General features: G+C 46.9%; 1 protein-coding gene across 1 annotated transcript in view; it reads left to right on the top strand.

The window, feature by feature from the left end:
* Window positions 1-15,455, top strand: part of LOC119164577 (putative diacylglycerol O-acyltransferase Mb3761c) — a 593,703-nt gene that overhangs the window by 553,342 nt on the left and 24,906 nt on the right. Inside the window, exon 12 of the mRNA XM_075872525.1 lies at window positions 270-602. Within this exon, the coding sequence (XP_075728640.1) occupies window positions 270-602 (333 nt within the window). The remainder of the gene's footprint in view (window positions 1-269; window positions 603-15,455) is intronic.

The following is a 15,455-nucleotide window of genomic DNA, read 5'->3' as shown; positions in this document are numbered from 1 at the left end:
ATACCATTCATCGATTTTCTTGCGCAGAACATCAAATAAACGTTTTGTTCACTCTCTCCAGACGCAAGACTATCGTCTTTCGATGACATTTGCAGATTAACATGCAGATACGGGGCCAATTTTTTTTCTTACGATGCCGCCTGCTTCACAAAATCGAAGTGGTAGTTTGTGGTGGTCATGTCCATTTAATATCATGGTGTTGGCAGTGTCCGTGTGTACATTTGCCTTGGTGTTACATCCACTGCCTCTTTTTTTGTTTCGCTTCACAGTTACAACAGAAACTTCAGAGTGTCCAGGACGAGTTGCAGCGAGTTCGGCACGCACTGGATGAACTACGCGTCCGAAGCATCGCGACGCCCGCAAGTGGCGATGGCGTCGCTCCTTTCGGCGATCTGCCCCCCGCGTCGGAACCGGAAGAAGGCCCTCTGGCAGCACAGCCGCCGTGCTCACCTGCTCCGCCAGTGACGACACCGGAGGAAGAGGAGCGGGAGCGGCTGGAAGCGCGACTGGGCGAGCTCCAGGAGGAGTTCTCCGAGCTTCTCATAGGACTGCGCAGGCGCAAGTCGGTCGCCGACAACGTGCTTCTGGACACCAACATCGAGGTAAGTTGGCGCTCACATAGGTGTCCTTCCCGCCGTGTTTGAGTGTGTTGGCAGAGCGTATTTTTGCAGCAGCCACACAAGACTTCATGAAACCTCATTGCTAGGTGAATTATTCAGAGAGACGCTCCGATCCAGATGAACTCAGGCCGATCTGATGCTGGCTGTATGATTGATTGAAAACTTTATTCAAAAAGAAAAGAGACAAAAGAGTGGCAAAGGGAAGTCCCTAGTCTAGGACTTCAGTGGCCATTACTGTACGCTTACCCTCATCCAAGAGACCCTTCTTGGTCTCCAAGCCAGCTCGAGCGAGAATGGCCTCCCAGAGCTCCCTTAGTAAGGCATGTACCAGCGGAGAATTTGTTTCCTGGTCTGAACATGCATTCCCACATAATTTGGGGAAGAGATGCCCACCTCGTACCCCATGGGCATTGACCGGCGCACACCGTTGGTCACATTGCGTGCCATAGGGCCAAGTGCGGATAGCTCTTTCTATATTGCAGTATTTGCGAGCGTCTTTTACTCCGAGCTGCAGGTGCGGAGATGCGTACATTTGCCGATCGCGTCGCTGGTGCTCCAGGATGTGGTGTAGGTTGTTGTCTTTAGGTTTTTTAGTCAAGGCGTTGTTGGCTCGGTTTACTAGTGCGCGAGCTAGTTCGGGCGCCCGTTGATTTCCTGGGACCCCCGAGTGTCCGGACACCAGTGTGATGCAGTGGCATTCGTGAAATATTTTGCCTGGTAGCCTAAGGGTTAGTCAAGGTAGCGGTCCGTTTATGAACATTCGACAAGCCGCTTGCAAGTCTGTCATGACTGCTACTGAGTGCCCTCTTGTGTCTGGTTGTTTAATTGCCAATGCTGTGGCAGTTGCTTCAGCTGTTCTCGTACGAGATGTTCGCATTGAGGCCGAGATGGTTATATTCGACTGTTCAGAGTAATTTACTGTTGTTATAATGTGGCCATAATTGAACTTTGCCACGTTCGGGTAAATTACGTCATGGTGCCCACCAGAAATTTTAATGAGTTTTCTCGCTCTAGCCGGCCGCCTTGTGCCATTATAGAGTGGACTTACGTTCTTCAGAATTAGACAAACTATAACTTGCTCCCGTAATGTTTCGGGTACAGAGACCAGACCCTCCTCGCAACAATGTGGTTGAATAGGAAAATTTAAGTCCGGAAGGACCTGTTTGCCGGCCTTCAAGTAGTTGAGGCGCTCCATATGCAATAGCACAGTCGCTGCTTTCAGATCCTCGAAAGTCTGAGAGCTTGTAATCTTTCAGCGGATGTGCCCGGTGGGAGTCCCGGGACTGCTTTACACACCATCTGTATGATCACGTCCACTTCCTTGGTTTCGCTAGGGTGGACCTCCTCATACGGTAGGCTATACGTGGCCCTTCAGAGAACAAACACGTGCACTAGTCAGATGGCCTCCATCTTCGTTAGACCTCTGCCTTTTTTCGTTACTCTGTGTATCATCCGGGCTATCTGCTTGGTGGTCGCTTTCAGCACATTGATCATGAAATCAGTTTTACGATTTTCTTGTGGCCACAGACCTAGAACTTGGATTCATTGGTTTTCCTGGATTACTGTGTTGCCTAGCCAAAGGCGAACTCTTTAGTCTCTCTATAATTACGGCCACCTAACCTTATCCACTCAGATTTGTTTGTTGCGCTAAATATACCAGTTCCTTCCCCAAACTCAATAACTGCTTCAATTTCTTCTTGTAGGACTTACTCTTTTTACCCTAGACAGCCTGTTGTCTCGTACAAAGTGATGTCGTCCACGTATAGTGAAAATTTTGAGTTTTGAATTTGTTGTAATCTCCTAGCTAGCCTTTTCATGCCTAAATTAAATAAAAGAGAATACAGAATAACCCCTTGTGGTGTATTCTTACCTGGCATGTCGAATTTCTCTGACCTGATGTGTATTCCTTTCGTGGTTTTCCTATCTTTGAGTAAAAAACGTATGTAATTTGTGAGGTCTGAAGCTGCTTAATGCCACCGCGCTGTTGGAGTGAACGGACCCAGCAGACGTGGTCGGAACAAAGAAAACAACACGTATCTCGTTAACTACTTTTTGATCGACAATATCATCAGCCGAATTATTATAACATTAACTGTGATCCACACGCTAAACAATCTTACACATAATTACACAACACTCAACAACATAACAAACAGAAGGCGGCAGCGCCAACGTTTGACTCACCGCAAGAGCCGCCGGCAGACGGCCCGCGGTGCCCGGCACCGGGGTCCCACTGCGAGAGACAACCGTTCGCGCCAAGCACCACCAGAGAAAGAGCCCAGCATATTTCTCGCGCTCAGCCACTAAGGCTTTCCGCCAGGCGTCGCCGCCGGCGCTAACGTTTTCCAATCATGATGATGATGGTGACAATCAAGCCTCGCGAACACAACGCCAATAGTTGTGATCCCGAAATATGGCCTCTGTGCGAGACACGTGCGCCACGCGGCGCAAACTCTACAGGGGGTGTCAGCACCTCCACATGTTGTACGCTTTCTCTGCGCGTTCTACTATTTCTGGTTCTTCGGATATAAGTGTGTGCGACATAGTGTCACAAGCACTTTTAAGGTCTAGCGCTGCAACTATGTGCTTCCCTCCCTTAGGAATATTGCTAAGGACACCCTCCTCAAGTCTAAGAAATATGTCCTGAGGGGATCGGGGTCTCCTAAGGCCTACATCTAATCTGATAGGAGACTGTGCTCTTCTATTTAATTCATGAGCCTCATATGAATGACTTTTTCAGAGTTTCGCTAGGAAGAATGTGAGGTATATCAGATGCAGAGTGCGAGGTTCGGCGGCTTTCGAAAAAAGTCTAATGGTGACATCTTTTCCCTGTTGTTGAAGGCGCCCAGTCTCCCAGATCTGCTCATTGAAGTATTTGACTAAGCGCTTAATCTGCTCGTCGTTTAAATTGCTGAGCATAGAATTTATTATACCATATTCCGCTGGTGCTGAACTTTTGCTTAATGCTTGGGTGCCCGCAAAAAGCTCGGCCTTAGTTAGATGGGCGTCTAGCGTATCATTCTATATATGCCTATGTAAGCGCGTGTAACATGCTGTGAATCTTATGTTCCGATGCATTGCTTTCTAAGATCCTGCAGGTATTTTGTGTTGTCGCCTTGGTATGTGCCCGTTAGTGTTCTGAGGGCTCGCGTAGTTGCAGTGCTTGTATTTTCTGGATCGAGCATACTTCTTAGTACGTTCCAAGTTGTCGGTGTCGATAGGGTTCCCTTAAAGAATCAGTAAGCTGGGCCTATTTTTCCGCTTGTAGTTTACGCACGCATGAATTCGCTTGGTCTGAGAGTTCTTCAATCATTATTCTTAATTTCCTGTTCAGCCTTTGATGTTCCAATCTTTTGGTGAATCCCCGTCTACAGTCTCACAAAGGTAGCGGGTGCGAGTCCACCAGTGGTTTTTCCGTAGTTAGTGCAATTTTGCGGGTAGAGGCTTTATGGGCCTCTTTAAGGCCCAATGCCCATTCTTCCACGCTTTCAGGCGTGCGCATGGTTGAAAGGAATGGACACTTCCGATATATTGGCCAGTTCGTTATAGACGCGTAACCAATTCCGCGTTTGAGTTTGGGAGTTGGGGGGGAGGAGCTTGGATAAAATGGACACTTCCAAGGTTTTTCTCTAAATTTTGCCGGAGCCCGTCTCGAACATTTAGCGCAAAGGTATGGTTTGGGCACGTATCGCCACTTTTACGTTATTCTCTGTCCTAGTAGGAGTGGGAGGGCAGCGTTTCCAGCTGCAGGCCTGCTTTTCTAAGGCACAAACAAGTAATTTTCCTTTGAGTGTATCTCTTTTGTAGTCCCAGTCTGAGTGTGGGGCAATAAAGTTGCCCACGAGGGTAAGTCTCTCTTTCCTGTCCAGGCGTGGGTAATTATAGGTGCGAAATCCGTGCTTCTTTCTTCGGGTTGGCTATAAATTTTAACTGTGAGGGTTTTGGCCCCTCCTCGATTTGTTGGAAGAAGTTACAGCATATGATGTCGCGTTTCACTGCTAGGAGCCTAGCTAACGTTTGACGCAATCCCTTCGATCACCAGCGTTACGATCTTCGGATAATCCGAAATGTAGTGCGTATAGTTGTCGCGCAATTCAATAGTGCACTTGCTAATTTCTAGTAGGCATGTAATGTCTGCCTTAACAATCACCGTGTCGATGTAGCACTGTAGGGCCGCCGCTTTATTTTGAAAAGTGCGACAATTCCATTGCCAAATGTCAACGGTGTTGTTTGTTTTTGTCTTATAAGTGGCCATGGCTTGTATAACTATCCGCATTCACGGGGTCAGAGACTACACCTCGTTTGGCTTTTCGAAGCGTGCGTGCGCCTGTACTACCTGCAACACGCTTACAATTTAGTAGTTTTTGATTAGTGACAAGCTCATCGACATGCTCTTTTAAAATTTGATAATCGTTATGCAACTGGTTCTGAAAATTTTGCATAGCCTGCATTTGCTACATCACTTTCTGTACCATTGCTGGTATCGGATTTAGAGAAGAAAGATTTGCTTTCGCGTCTCGCCTTACGGTTGCTCAACTTGAGCCGTTAGTTTTATCTGTCCTTTTAAGGCAGCCACTTCATGTTTGATTTCATCTATCGTTTGTTTCAGCAAGCGATTTTCTGTGAAGACTCTCTGGTACATAAGATTTGATGTTATGGGAGCCCCGGTAGCCCACCTTTGTATGTTCGATGTTCCCCGTGGTGTTTGCTGGAGGCCTGGACGTAAGGTGGAGCCGCAAGTAGTGAAATTTGGGGTAGGAATTGTCCTCGTCTTCCTCTCTTCTTTTCGATCTTGATCGCGATTGGGAGCTTGGTGTCGCCTTGGGCTTCGTTGGCCTCGTGGCTTGTCGGGATAGGGACCGACTTCTTGGCTTTTCTTGACGTTTGCGTACAGCGAGGGCCATTCTTCGTCTTCCTCTGAGCCACCCGAGCAGTTCGAGCTGAGCCATCTTAGTTTAGGCGATAATTGCTTTTCTGTGTTTTTCTAAGGGTTCTTGCTGCATGTCTTTGCGGACGTGACAGAACTTGTTTGGAGTTTTAGTCATCTTTCACATTCCTTTTCCCTTGCTAAACGCTCTCCCCCAGAAGAGCTGTTGGTTGAGAGGCAATCGTGGTGTTCCTGGTGTTCTTGCATGGCACATTTTCTACAAACTGGCAGATCAGACTGTGGGCAAACGTCTGTGCAGTGCCTGATTTGCCGGCAGGTGTAACATAATTGAATAGTGCTCCTATACGGGTAACACGACAACTCACCACCCATGTATTACACATATCGTGGTATTATTGGTCCGTAGAAACTAATTACAGTGGTCTTGGTATCGCCGAGCATTCGGGCTCTCAGGATCTCGACTCCTTGCGTGCGGATTCTTAGGCCTGCCAGCAGCGTTTCGGCAGGAATGTGAGGCGTTAAGCCGTGCATTACAACTTAGCCAGTGCCCTCTCCAGTGGCCACGTATGCATTAACTGCCTGCTTTCTTCCGTGAACGCTGAGCTTCGTTGCGCAACGGATGTGGTCTGCCGTGGCTTGGTCTGGCATCGACATAACAAATATGTTGGACCCTGGCTTTAAACGTAGAAGTAACTTGTCCCCACTTTCTTGGCCTCAGCATGCAGTTATGACGGCTTCAGCGAGTTGTGGGGTTGGAAAAGTATTTCGGTGGTAATTCCTGATGCGGCCGAATCGACACTTAAATGTCCTCTTTCGGTAGCGGTGGCAGTTTTCGGAAGAACGGTTTCCGTCTGTCGGAGGGTCTCACCTTTGAAAGTTGCGCTGGCTGTTGTTGGCTTTGTTTTCTCCCACGTTGGCCTTCAGTTTCTTACCTTGCGCCAAGGCTTTCTTTTGACGTATTGTTAACAGCGTTTACCAGCCGTGCTCGTCACCGACTTGTCCTTCCGCGGACGTTCGAGGGTCAGGTTGTGACTGTGAGTGATTAAAAGAGGAGAAAAGTGAGCCCTGTAACTGCCTCTCAGGGGGAGGACACCTCAACAGTAGCTCACGAGGGGTGGGTGTAAAAAAGGGATTGAAAGGATAGGATTAAAAGGTAAATAGATAGATAGAAAGAGAAAGGAGAGAGCGAGGCGCAGGTACAGCGAACTACAGAAAACGACGGAAGTAAAAAAGGACATGCGAAAGATGAACATGGTCACAGGAGTCCGACAACAGGGCACCACTCGCCCAGAGCTCTTGTCGTCGTCAGGAGATGGCGTAGGGCAAGCCCAGTCGGCCAGAGCTGCGCTGACGTTCGCGGGGGCACAACAGATCGCGGGGGCACAACCGGTCGGTATGAAATGCAGAGACCGAGCCTCAGTCAGGTTGGCCGCTTTGCATCTGTGTATCGGCGTCTTGCTATTCCTTGCCGCCATGCTGGTCTTCGGAGGCATTAACTAACCGCATCGATGTCGCGCTCCTCGTTGCGTTCCCTGGCACCCCCCTCCCCCCCCCCCCCCCCAGCAGCCGCTGCAGCTGTCGGTACGGCCGCCGTCGGCACCGCTGTTGCAGGGATGCCATCGGCGTTCCCACGGTGAAGCGGCTGCTTCCCCTACTTGAAGGTAGGCTTATCGTTGCCGCTCCTACGTGGGAGACTACTTTAAAACGTAGTGGCATGAAATTCGGCCCCAGGTCCAGACTGTGGTATTTACAGGTGGTTCATTTTGAAGTCTTGAATGCAGTGATATCAAACTTTCCCGGATGCTCAGGAGGTACCCCCGAAAAAGACATGCAAACTGTGAAGCCTGATGCGGTCATGTCCGCTCTCGTCGGCGTCCGCTCCGCGTCCTGACTGTGTGATCTTGTGTCTTGGTCGTGACTGCGAAGAATACAGCAATGGGCTATAGTGAAAAATCGGCAGGTCCCACGTACAGTGGCAATCGATGATAGGCGAAGCACGAATGAGGACGGTTAGCATACCACTTTAAAATCAGCACAACGTTACGAGGCGGACGTAAATAATGCCATACATGACTTCCATGTAACGATTGTTGTGTTTGGACGTGTCATTTACCTTCGTCATTTATTCCCATCGCGCGATACCAAGTTTGTTATATGGAGCTAGTGAAACGGCCGCAAGCCCGCTATGAACGTAGCATGTCGTCATGTTTCACATGACACGCATGTCCTGATTATCACGTTTGGATGTGTCATTTACCTTCATCATCCGCTCAAGTCACGTAATACCAAATTTGGTATATGTGAAGCTAGCGAAACAGCCCTGAGTGCATCATCAGCGTGGTATGTTATCATGTTCTTACATAACACGCATGTCAATATTACCATGTTTGCACCAGTTATATACCTTCGTCATTCATTGACGTCGCGTAACACCAAACTTGGTATATCTGAAGCTAGCGAAACGACCCCGAGCGCACTATGAGCTTAGCATGTAGTCATGTTATTACATGACACGCGTATAATTATTATCATGCTAGGCGTCTCATTTGCCTTAGTCGTACGTTCACGTCACGAAATACCAAATTTAGAATACGTGAAGCTAGCGAAACGGCCGCGAGCGTGTCGTGAGCATGGCATGCAGTCATGTTCTAACATGACGTGCACATCATGACAATCATGATTGCACCAGTCATATACCTTCATCTTTCATTCACATCCTGCAATACAAAATTTGGTATATGTGAAGCTGGCGAAACGAACCCGGGCGCACCAAGAGCGTGGCGTGTAGCAATGAGTCATGACTTACATGACATGCATGTCGTGATTTCTACGTTCGAGTCTGTCACTTGTGTTCGCCATGCAGTCATGTCATACCATACCACTTTTGCAATATGCCATGTGAACGAAACAACCGCAAGAGCAGCAATACCATGAAATGTAAATCATGACATTCATGACATACATATCATGATAGTCATGTTATGACTAGTGAATTTTGTTCCTCAAACGGTCATGTTATGTCATACCAATTTCAGTGTCGATGCCACTATCGAGATAGATAGATAGATAGATAGATAGATAGATAGATAGATAGATAGATAGATAGATAGATAGATAGATAGATAGATAGATAGATAGATAGATAGATAGATAGATAGATAGATAGATAGATAGATAGATAGATAGATAGATAGATAGATAGATAGATAGATAGATAGATAGATAGATAGATAGATAGATAGATAGATAGATAGATAGATAGATAGATAGATAGATAGATAGATAGATAGATAGATAGATAGATAGATAGATAGATAGATAGATAGATAGATAAGCTCAAAGTCGCTGAAGTTAGCTAAGAAATCCTTCGCATTCAATACTATGTCACCCATGTGGCGCGAGCTCTCCTATAACATTGCTCCCTATGCCTTTGGGGCGTGCGCGTGACTAAGAGTGCGCGTGACCAAGAGTGCTCACGTGGATCTACCACATTGAGAAGGCGTGACATCGAGGTGATAAAAAATGGCAGCCTATGAAGCTAGTTCAAATCAAATTTATTTCATCTTTCGAAGAAAAAAATAGAAGAATCTCTGTACTTCGTTGCGGAAGACCTCGAAAGACAATAGTATTATGTCTGCAAGCGCTGGGTGACATATGGTGCCGTCTGGCAGTAATGTTACAGGCAGGCAGATAAACTTTATTTGCGTCCAGGGAAGAAGGTTCTTAAGAACCCACTGAGGTTTTGGTGACCAAAGTGGGAATAAGTTGACGAAAGTTTTTAGAACGCTGAACCACCGGTACGTAGCAGCGCCGTGTCGTTACAGCAAAGCATAGAAAAGAAATACTTTTTGTTCATAGCGTCGCACTGTCAACGTAACCTAATAAGCACTGCGATGTTCAGAATCGCCTGTTCATGCATGTTCTAAATAAAGAAACATACTACCGAATACTTACGTGTTGATGTCGAGCGTCAAATATGTGTAATATTTGCTTTTTGATTTACAATATTCACAGGTATAAACGCAGCCACGAGATCAAGACGGGTGGGCGTTGAGCAAGGGCCTAAACTTTTGACGATGGCTGAACTGTTTAAGTCCATCCAACGATTGAGTCACAGAAGCGCTGTGATTTTTGTGCGGTTTGTGTCTAGCTTCATCTTGCTCGCTCTTGCTAATGCATGCGTGATTTCTACTGTCGAATATTTTGAAAGTAGCACTCCTGGCTGTGGATGACAAATGAGTTTTCAGTCTTCTTCCGGTAGTGGTGGTGGCTTTTACTTTTATGAGAGAAGCTCTTTGGGGAACGGGAAGTGCAGTGCATCTCCTGTATGTAGTAGGCACCTCTCGTTTTATTCGTTGAATGTCTGCTGGATGGCGGTACTTGTATGTGGTGAATGTAGGATGAAAAGATGAGAGGACAGTACTTGATGTGTCCATTAGATGGACGGACGGACAGACTCGGACAGACAGACAGACAGACACACAGACGGACTGACGGACGGATGGACAGACAGAGAGAGAGACAGGTGAACATACACACACACAGACGGACGGGCGGACAAACGGAGAGACAGACAGACGCATAAACCGACAAACAGACAGACAGTGTGAAGCCGGTTTGCACTGTGGACCCAGCGCCTCCCGGTAACATGCCTCTCCAACGTCCCAGTATTGAGTTCGATACTAGGCCCATATTACAGCATAGCACTGGACGCTTGACCCAGTGACGCTAGGTTTTGCAATTGGGACAGACAGACTATGGACAAACAGACAGACGTACAGGCGGATGGACATACGTACAGACAGACGTACAGGCGGATGGACATACGTACAGACAGATATCGGGCAGACAGACAGACAGACAGACAGACGAACGCGACAGCTGGATGGACGGAGAGACAGATGGACTGACAGCTGATGGATGGAGGGACGGACGGACAGACACACAGGCAGGCAGAAAGGCGCATAAATGGACGGACGGATGGATGGATGCACGAACAAACAGACCGACAGACAGACGCAGCCAGTGGATGATTCGCGGTTTACTGACAACACCCTTCCAAGCTTTGCCCGACTCATCATCATTCAGTTCATGAATATTCTGCGATTTTTTTTTCTTGGATACGTCACTAGCATTTCGCTGCGAGTCTTGCACGTCATGTTTCCCTGATTGGCTTCCAGGTTGTTCAGTGTCTATTGGGCTTACGTGCAACACGGTACATTCCTTCAGATTCAGTTTCTACCTCCTTCCTCCCTGCTGGTGAGTCTCAATTGTTCGGGCACTGTTTCTGTCAAAAGCTCTTTTGACAGTAATTTCGTTTCTCTTCTGCTCGTTTTCAGTATTTCCATATTCTTCGGTTGTTGATAGCATATGCTCAGTCATACGAGAACGTGGAGAGGTCGAGCACATGGATCACGAATTGCGGGAATTCATCTCTAAGTGAGGGCGCGTGCGTGAGGCGCACGGCCTTAGGAAAAGACGAGGTTTCAAAAATCACGGTAAGCCATACTCGGCAAGCGTGACTTGCTGTCTCAAAGAAAGCATGACAAATCGACTTACAGTGTTGTGGGTGCTCTCTCATGATGCTGCTTTCCAAGCTGAATCGTTCGATTCGGCTTGGAATTTCGCGCTCAAACAGGACCACGTCTAGATTACGTCAACTCTGCGAGCCCCCTCGCGGTCTCATGAAAGCGGTTTAAGTAACTAAATAAAAAAATAAACTATAAGGTATAAAGGAAGCTTGACGTGAATTTATCTAATATTGCCCGCACTTTACTGGCTACTTTTTCAAAAACGTAGATTTTTGATACAGCTAGTGATATGAAAGAACACGGACAAAACCAGCACATAATATCGAAGGAGGCATGCCCATTCGTAGTTGAGAAGCGCTGATTCTGCAATTCGCCAGCTGTTCTCTGCGCGCTCCGATCAGCTGTGGCCACGCGGAGTAATTTAGAAACGCTTCCATCATGAAGATAAGTGACAACATTCAGTGACATGAAGAGCGCCGGCGATTTGTGCAGTTGTATTTTCTGGCTTCATTCGTGTTGAAATCGAAAACAAATAAACGTTACTCACATTCAGCGTTTGGGAAAGCGTCTGCTTCTGTGCAGACAACCATTCCGGCGAGATTTTATCTATCTGGGTAATTCGCTGATGCGGTCTTCTCAAAGCTGTCTGTTTTGCCGGCTACGTGAGAATTGGAATGGGGCTTGAGATTGCCGCTGTCCATTTAGCTGTCTATTTAGCCGTCTACGGTGAGTATTGGAACAAACTCTCTAGCAAAACTTGAGCTCCGACGCGAGGCGCAACCAACGAGACCAGCGTCCATTGGCCCGCCCAAAATTGGTACTGTTTCAAGGCACGGGGCGCTTGCGACTTCCGGTCGAGTCCGCCGCTTTTTGCGGAGTAGAAAAACTTGCTCCATGGAGTGGATCTCGCGACGAAGCTGCTCCAGACCTGTCAATCGAACATACAGGGAGCAATGTCAATCTGCCAATGGAATGGACGTGCTTCGTATGAGGTAAAATATAGTATTACCGAAAGTGCTCCGAATCTCCCAATTGATGACACCATCAGACAGCTCCCTGCGCTTTCACGGAACGCCGGCTTACACGCAACTCAATCGGTGAGCCGGCTTACCGACACACTATGAGTGAACTGGGCAACGGTTCTATCTAGGTTACTCAGAACGGCGATTCTTTTTGCTCTCGCTTTCTTAGTGATCCGTTAGATCAATTACTCCGCCGTGAGCCGTCTCATGAAGAACCACCGTTCACTTTTACTGACCCGTGGATCACAAGCTCTTTAGAAAGAGCCGCTCAAAAGAACAGGCTCCCTCCTGAGTGACCCATCTCTAAGTTGGACAGATGGACTGACACATATGCAGACAGACCAAAGCTTCTGTGTAGAAGTATCCCAAAAAAGACTTGTCTTTAAAAACAAATTCTATGAATAAGATTTTTTGCCCATTGCTGTCATCCTTACGTCTCCTTATGCAACCGCATTCGGTAACCCTAGAAATTTCTTGCGCTTATATGAATATGTGGGCTACAGTCGATCAGGCTATCTGAAAAGGTGCACAGGTGGAGGTTTGTTAATTTACTAAAATGCGTTTGATAACATACCCACTGAAGATATGAGAGACGTGAGATTTTAGTGCAGTAAACATCACGAGCCGCATCTGTAGGGCTCTATGATGGGCTCGGCGAAGGCTTAGGTCAAGTATATAAAGAATGAGGGTGTGCACAAAAGAGTCAGCGGAGAATGTCGGTCGATTTCTATTGCTATTCGCAACAGGCACCAGTCCCTATCAAAGGCTTTTAAATGCGAATCACTTCTCAGTGAACTTCGGCAACATTGAGCGTGTCTATCTATCTATCTATCTATCTATCTATCTATCTATCTATCTATCTATCTATCTATCTATCTATCTATCTATCTATCTATCTATCTATCTATCTGTCTGTCTGTCTGTCTGTCTGTCTGTCTGTCTGTCTGTCTATCTATCTATCTATCTATCTATCTATCTATCTATCTATCTATCTATCTATCTATCTGTCTGTCTGTCTGTCTGTCTGTCTGTCTGTCTGTCTGTCTGTCTGTCCGCCAATGACTTTTAGTTCTCCTCGCCATTTCGATTATGGTATCGATACCAAACTTGGTATGCCACTACATGACTCTATGAAAACGTACTGGACTTGTCATAACATGAAAATCATGAAGTATATGTCATGAATGTCGTGTTGCGTTGCGGTGGTTTCGTTCACATGGCACGTTGCAAAACTGGTATAGTATAACATGATTGCATGGCGAACACAAGCGACAGACCCTAACATGCAAATCATGACATGCGTGTGCAAATCATGACATGACTACATGTGACGCTCATGACGCGCGTGGCCGTTTCGCTAGTGTCACGCATACCAAATTTGCCATTACTGTACGGGACTGGATGACGAAGGTATTCGACTGGTGCAAACATGATAATCGTGAAATGCGTGTCATGTAACAACATGAATATATGCCACACTCATCATGCGCTCAAGGCCGTTTCGCTAGCTTCATATATGCCAAATTTGTCATTATGTGACGGCAATGGATGACGAAGGTATGTGACTTGTGGAAACATGATAATAATGAGAGGTGTGTCATGTGAGAACATCACCACATGCCACAGTCAACGCGCCAATACATTTCGACGTGACGCCGTGTGCGTACTCGCTGGCGTTCATTTCGTCGCGTCACGCAGGCATTGCCACACCAGGCGCCGGTCCTGCCATATACTCGCAGGCGCGCACCGCGCTGCGTTGCTTTGACGCATGCGCGTTTCGGCGCGTCCAGCATCCCTCTATCAGAGAAGCATTGTTCTCTGGGTAACGCATCGGTGCGAAATGCAGCATGTCGGAGTTTGCACCGTTTGCCGCTGGGCCGCGCCGACGTACGCTGGTCGTTCCTGGCGTAAGTGCACGCGTTTTGATAACGTCACGTCGATGTGCCCAGCGTGCGCGCACGTCAACGCTACTAAAGTGTATTTAGCCCCTCACGATGCGCTCGCGGCCGTTTTGCTAGCTACACATATACAAAATTTGGTGTTACGTGACGTCAATGGATGACAAAATATATGACTGGTGCAAACATGATAACCCTGACACGCGTGTCATTTAAGAACATGACAACGTACCACGCTCAAAGCGTGTTCGTGGCCGTTTCTCTAGCTCTACATATAAATTTTTATGACGTGACGTGAATAGATGACGAAGGTAAATGATACATACAAACATGATAATCATGACAAAAAGTGATGTACGGCATCATTCACCTCCACCTCGTAGCGTTCTGCTGATTTTAAAGTGACATATCAACATTTCTCATTCGTGCTTCGCATATCATCAATTCCCACAGTATGTGAGATCTGCCAATTTTTGTCCCGTACGACCATGAATTAGCGCCAGAATGCTCTGGCTGAACTTAAGGAAAGTATTTTTGTCACTGCATTTATTTGGGTCCCATTTACGAAAAAAAAACATGGCAACTGTGTCATTTTCCTGATAGGTGATTGTAAAGAAGTATCAATTCGTATGTGGCAGTACTACTTTTTTTTCATTACAGTCCGTTTTGGCTCGCTGTTAAACACCTCGATTTGAGAAATGTAGAGGCATTATAGCATTCTTTCTTTCTGGAGACTTGTATAGGAAAAAACTGGGCTCATTGTCGTCGTTGATTCAAATTGCTCTCCTATCCTATATCATATTTTAATTGTTATATCGCGTACAGATATTTATGAGGTGGTCAACCGAAATGCAGTTACGCTCTCGGTAACTGAGTGCCCTGGTCTTGTCACTGAAATAAGGTGCGCGTGAAGTAATTTTTCTGGAATATTGCATAGGTCTTTCATACAATATTGTGCAAGGCTTTGATTCTTGGGATACCCGCAAATAAATGGGTCATTTCCGTGTTCCTTTCGTGGAGCGACCCCTAATTTACATTGTAACGTTGTTTAGAGAATTATTACGGGCACGCTGACGTAATCCTGGCTGCGACGCATTGCGCGACGTGGTTTTATTGCTTTTATGGACAAACTTTCTTATAGCATCACTTGGTCGGTCGTCCTTTTATCCGGCGTCGCCAGCATTTCCACCTAGTAAATGCTATGATGAGTGGGGCGAAGTGTCCGTCCGTTCGATGCATGCTGTAGTGTGATAGAAGTGGACAGATGCATGGACGAACGAACGGATGGACAGACGCTTCGCCGCACTAATCATTCACTCCATGCATGTGCTGTGATTTTGTTTATCATTCGCGTGGCGAACAGCGTTTTGCTCCTCGTTGAGAAGGCCTACTGAACGTGCCTTATCTATAGGGGAGACCAGTTGCGGCGAGCACGGCTGGATGGCAGGCGTGCCAGCCTAAGAAACGAGAAACGCTTCTAAGAAGCAATGAAACCA

This window comes from Rhipicephalus microplus, chromosome 8 (genome assembly GCF_043290135.1).
Source record: "Rhipicephalus microplus isolate Deutch F79 chromosome 8, USDA_Rmic, whole genome shotgun sequence".
NCBI classification, from domain to species: domain Eukaryota; kingdom Metazoa; phylum Arthropoda; class Arachnida; order Ixodida; family Ixodidae; genus Rhipicephalus; species Rhipicephalus microplus.
Note: the sequence above shows the minus strand (reverse complement) of the source record. Positions and strands in the feature narration are given on the sequence as shown.